At 34.7% G+C, this 3,952-nt stretch overlaps 1 protein-coding gene across 1 annotated transcript in view; it reads left to right on the forward strand.

Moving 5' to 3' along the window:
• Positions 1-3,952, forward strand: part of LOC103519714 (phospholipase B1, membrane-associated-like) — a 26,076-nt gene that overhangs the window by 5,502 nt on the left and 16,622 nt on the right. The window contains exon 2 of the mRNA XM_008484804.3: positions 970-1,234. Coding sequence (XP_008483026.2) covers positions 970-1,234 — 265 coding nt within the window. The remainder of the gene's footprint in view (positions 1-969; positions 1,235-3,952) is intronic.

Consider the following 3,952-nt stretch of genomic DNA (forward strand, 5'->3'; position numbering starts at 1 on the left):
GGGTGATTTTTTTTTTTTTTTTTTTTTTAATTGGGGCTACAACTTTCCAGAAACGCAGAATAATCGAACTTGAAATATTCAGCGCCGCAGGCGCAATTTACAAAAAGTATTTACCTGATGCTTTTCACGAGTTAATTTTGGACGTTCCTAATTCTTAAGATATTTTTCTACACATTTTTTCTGTCTAATATCAGCTGAATGCTAGAATGAGCAAAATAACTTAGAGCGCCGCGGGCGAATTTTTTTGAAAATTTTAATCTACAATCACCAGAAATCCAGTCTCCGAAACTAAAAATTTTTAGCGCCGCGAGCGATTTTTTAGGCTTTTTGTGTAGCCCCTTCAAGGTTGCATACTTTTTTAAAATTCTAGGGGAGGGCAGCTGCCCCCCCCCCGTTCCTACGCCATTGGATGAACTCCCATTTCCAGACAAACCGTAGCAAAATTTTTTTACCGACCTGAGGAAATCACTCTCCTGGGCTTACGGTGAAGAAATTTTTACCGGTCCAACCGGTTTTGGATAGCTCTTGGTTAAGTTAGGTTAGGTTAGGTCAGGTCAGGTTAGGTTAGGTTAGGTTAGGTTAGGTTAGGTTAGGTTAGGTTAGGTTAGGTTAGGTTAGGTTAGGTTAGGTCAGGTTAGGTCAGGTTAGGGTAGGTTAGGTTAGGTTAGGTTAGGTTAGGTTAGGTTAGGTTAGGTTAGGTTAGGTTAGGTTAGGTTAGGTTAACTTCAAACAGATAGAAAAACACTGCCCTCACGTCACGTGCTCTCATGTGACGTCATGGGGAGTCATGTCACGTCACAAAATGTAGTAGGTTGTAGATGATTTTGTTCTCGAGAACTACACTGACGGTACCTCCCGCTCTCACGCCGAGGGGCGCACGAGTGACATAACGTGATACAAAGTCTGGACAACCATGGCACAACTCGGCGTGACGTGAGTTGAGGTTTGATAACTCACAATTTCTTTCAGAGGAACGAGTCTTTGATTTTATATCCGCCACGACAAGATGGAGTTCGAAAGCAGCTTTACATATCCAGTGAAATTTCTTTTCCTTGTGAAAACTCAACGAGGTTTGGTCGTTCCAAAGTTAGACCGGACAATGTTCACAAGCTGCGACCTGGGGATATTGACGTGGTCGGTGCAATGGGAGACAGTCTTGTGGCGGGTAATGGTGCTCTGGAAGAATATGCTCTAGGAACATTCATAGAGTATAGAGGGGTGTCTTGGTGTGCAGGTAAGTCGGTAGATGTCTACTCAAGTACTTATTGAAAAAGACCTGATAATACAATATGTATACAATGCTCAGGGCCTCAGGGTTTTCCTATTCAGCTTGGTTGGTAGCGAGTCCGCCTTGTAAGTGCTAGGCCGCGGGTTCGATTCTCGCCCTAGGCAGATTTTATCGTAATAGGTAAATGACATGTTTAGGGGAGTCATGGGTAATTACTAAAATACAAATTAAAAAATTGGCTATATACAATAGTACATAAGCACTTACATATTATTATTCTTCAACTGCCTACTAAGAAAATAATGATAATGTAGGTACCTACATGAAAATCATTTTCCATATTTTAATTTTATTTTATTATTATTATTATTATTATTATTATTATTATTATTATTATTATTATTATTATTATTATTATTATTATTATTATTATTATTATTATTATTATTATTATTATTATTATTATTATTATTATTATTATTATTATTATTATTATTATTATTATTATTATTATTATTATTATTATTATTATTATTATTATTATTATTATTATTATTATTATTATTATTATTATTATTATTATTATTATTATTATTATTATTATTATTATTATTATTATTATTATTATTATTATTATTATTATTATTATTATTATTATTATTATTATTATTATTATTATTATTATTATTATTATTATTATTATTATTATTATTATTATTATGATTATTATTATTGTTATTATTATTATTATTATTATTATTATTATTATTTCAACTATAAACTAAAACTATAAAATTATGAAAAAAGTAACTATGGCTATCCATAAAATATTTTTAAATGATAAAATTATGTACAAAAAAATGATCACAGTGGGATTCGAACCCCCATCCCACCCGCTCAGCAGTTTGTCAGAGACCACACTCCTTACCTCTCGGACACTCCGACTTTCTTCTCTATATTAGCAGTGCAAAACTTCCTTATTAATCAACTCGAGCGATAATTTAGAATTTTTCCCCTAAAAATCACTCTTTTATCAAATTTAAGGCTGAAGGGGCCCTTTGGGGGCCTTGAAAATATGAAAAGGCACACCTACCACTCACGAGAAAAAAAATGAGCCATCAACCATCAAAATCGGTCCAGTGGTTTAGGCTGTAGAGCGGTCAACGTCAAAGAAGAAGCGGAAGCAGCAGCAGAAAATGATGAAAAATTTGACGTTTTTCAAAGTCAAATATCTCCGGCTAAACTTAACCGATTTTGAAGATTTTTTTTTTCAACTTGGTCTACTTTCATGCCCCAACACACACATAATCCGTTTTCTTCCATCATTTGTAGTTGTCCCCCTACAACTACCTGAAAACGGCTACTTTCCCTGTCGCGTTATATATCTCTAGTAGCGCGGTCAAACTTTCTTGACTTGGCGGGGCGGAGCGCTACCGCGCTCCTTAATTTAAAATGAACCTTCACAAAGTTACTGAGTCTACCATCAAGATCTGTACCTAATAATCATTTGTACATTAATACACACTTACATTAATCAATACATTAATACACACTTTGAAAAAAGGAGTGAGATCCCCCACAAAACACAAATTTGAAAAAAAAAAAAAAAAAAAAAAAAAATTAGTAAAGGTTATATGTATGTATAAGTTGCTAAAAAGAAAAAAAAAAAAAAATCTGGTGTGAACATCACACGACTTTCTATTACATTTGCGAATACGTACTAAAAGAAAGTAAAAAAAGTAAAAAAAAAAATCACACCGTATTAACTATTCACATGCCTACTTGTTAATTAATGGTTCACAAATAAAAGGCAAATTTATTGACACATGGGGTATCGAACCCGCAACTCCTCAACTGTAAGTTGGACAGATCTAAAAGTTTCACAATTCGATTCGGCGTCAAAAATCACATAGGACTAACTATTGACATGCTTACTTGTTGACGGTTCACGAATAAAAGGGAAATTTGTTGACACAGGGAGGTATCGAACCCGCAACTTCTCAACTGTAAGTCGGAGAGTGCTAAAAGTAGCACCATTCGATTCGACGTAAAAAATCACATGGGATTAACTATTCACATGATTACTTGTTAATGATTCACAAATAAAAGGGAAATTTGTTGACCCAGGGAAGTATCGAACCCGCAACTTCTCGACTGTAAGTCAGAGCGTGCTAAAAGTAGCACCATTCGTTTCGGCGTGAAAAATCACATAGATTAGAATATTCACATCATCCGAATGACCAAAATATGTTTTCGATGTCTCTTACCGTTTACGAAATAAGGGTTAAGCAACAATGACTTTGGTTAATATCTGGATGGGTGAATATCCGATTTTAACCAAATTGTTACAGTCGCATCCTTGGACCATACCGGTAATAGCATACCAAATTTCATCGCTCCGCGACAAACCGTTCTTGAGATATTTTGTATACCACCTTTTTCTCACGAAACAATTGTTAAGTAACAATGACTTTGGTTAATATCTGGATGGGTGACTATCTGATTTTAACCAAATTGTTACAGTCGCGTCCTTGGACCATACCGGTATAGCATACCAAATTTCATCGCTCGCGACAAACCGTTCTTGAGATATTTTGTATACCACCTTTTTCTCACGAAACAATTGTCAAGTAACAATGACTTTGGTTAATATCTCGAGTGAGATCCCACCAAAAACATAAATGTAAAAAATAAGGCCAAGTTCCTTTCCAAAAATTTCGGCCC

The sequence above is a fragment of the Diaphorina citri genome, unplaced genomic scaffold (genome assembly GCF_000475195.1).
Source record: "Diaphorina citri unplaced genomic scaffold, Diaci psyllid genome assembly version 1.1 scaffold2900, whole genome shotgun sequence".
Classification (NCBI taxonomy): Eukaryota; Metazoa; Arthropoda; class Insecta; order Hemiptera; family Psyllidae; genus Diaphorina; species Diaphorina citri.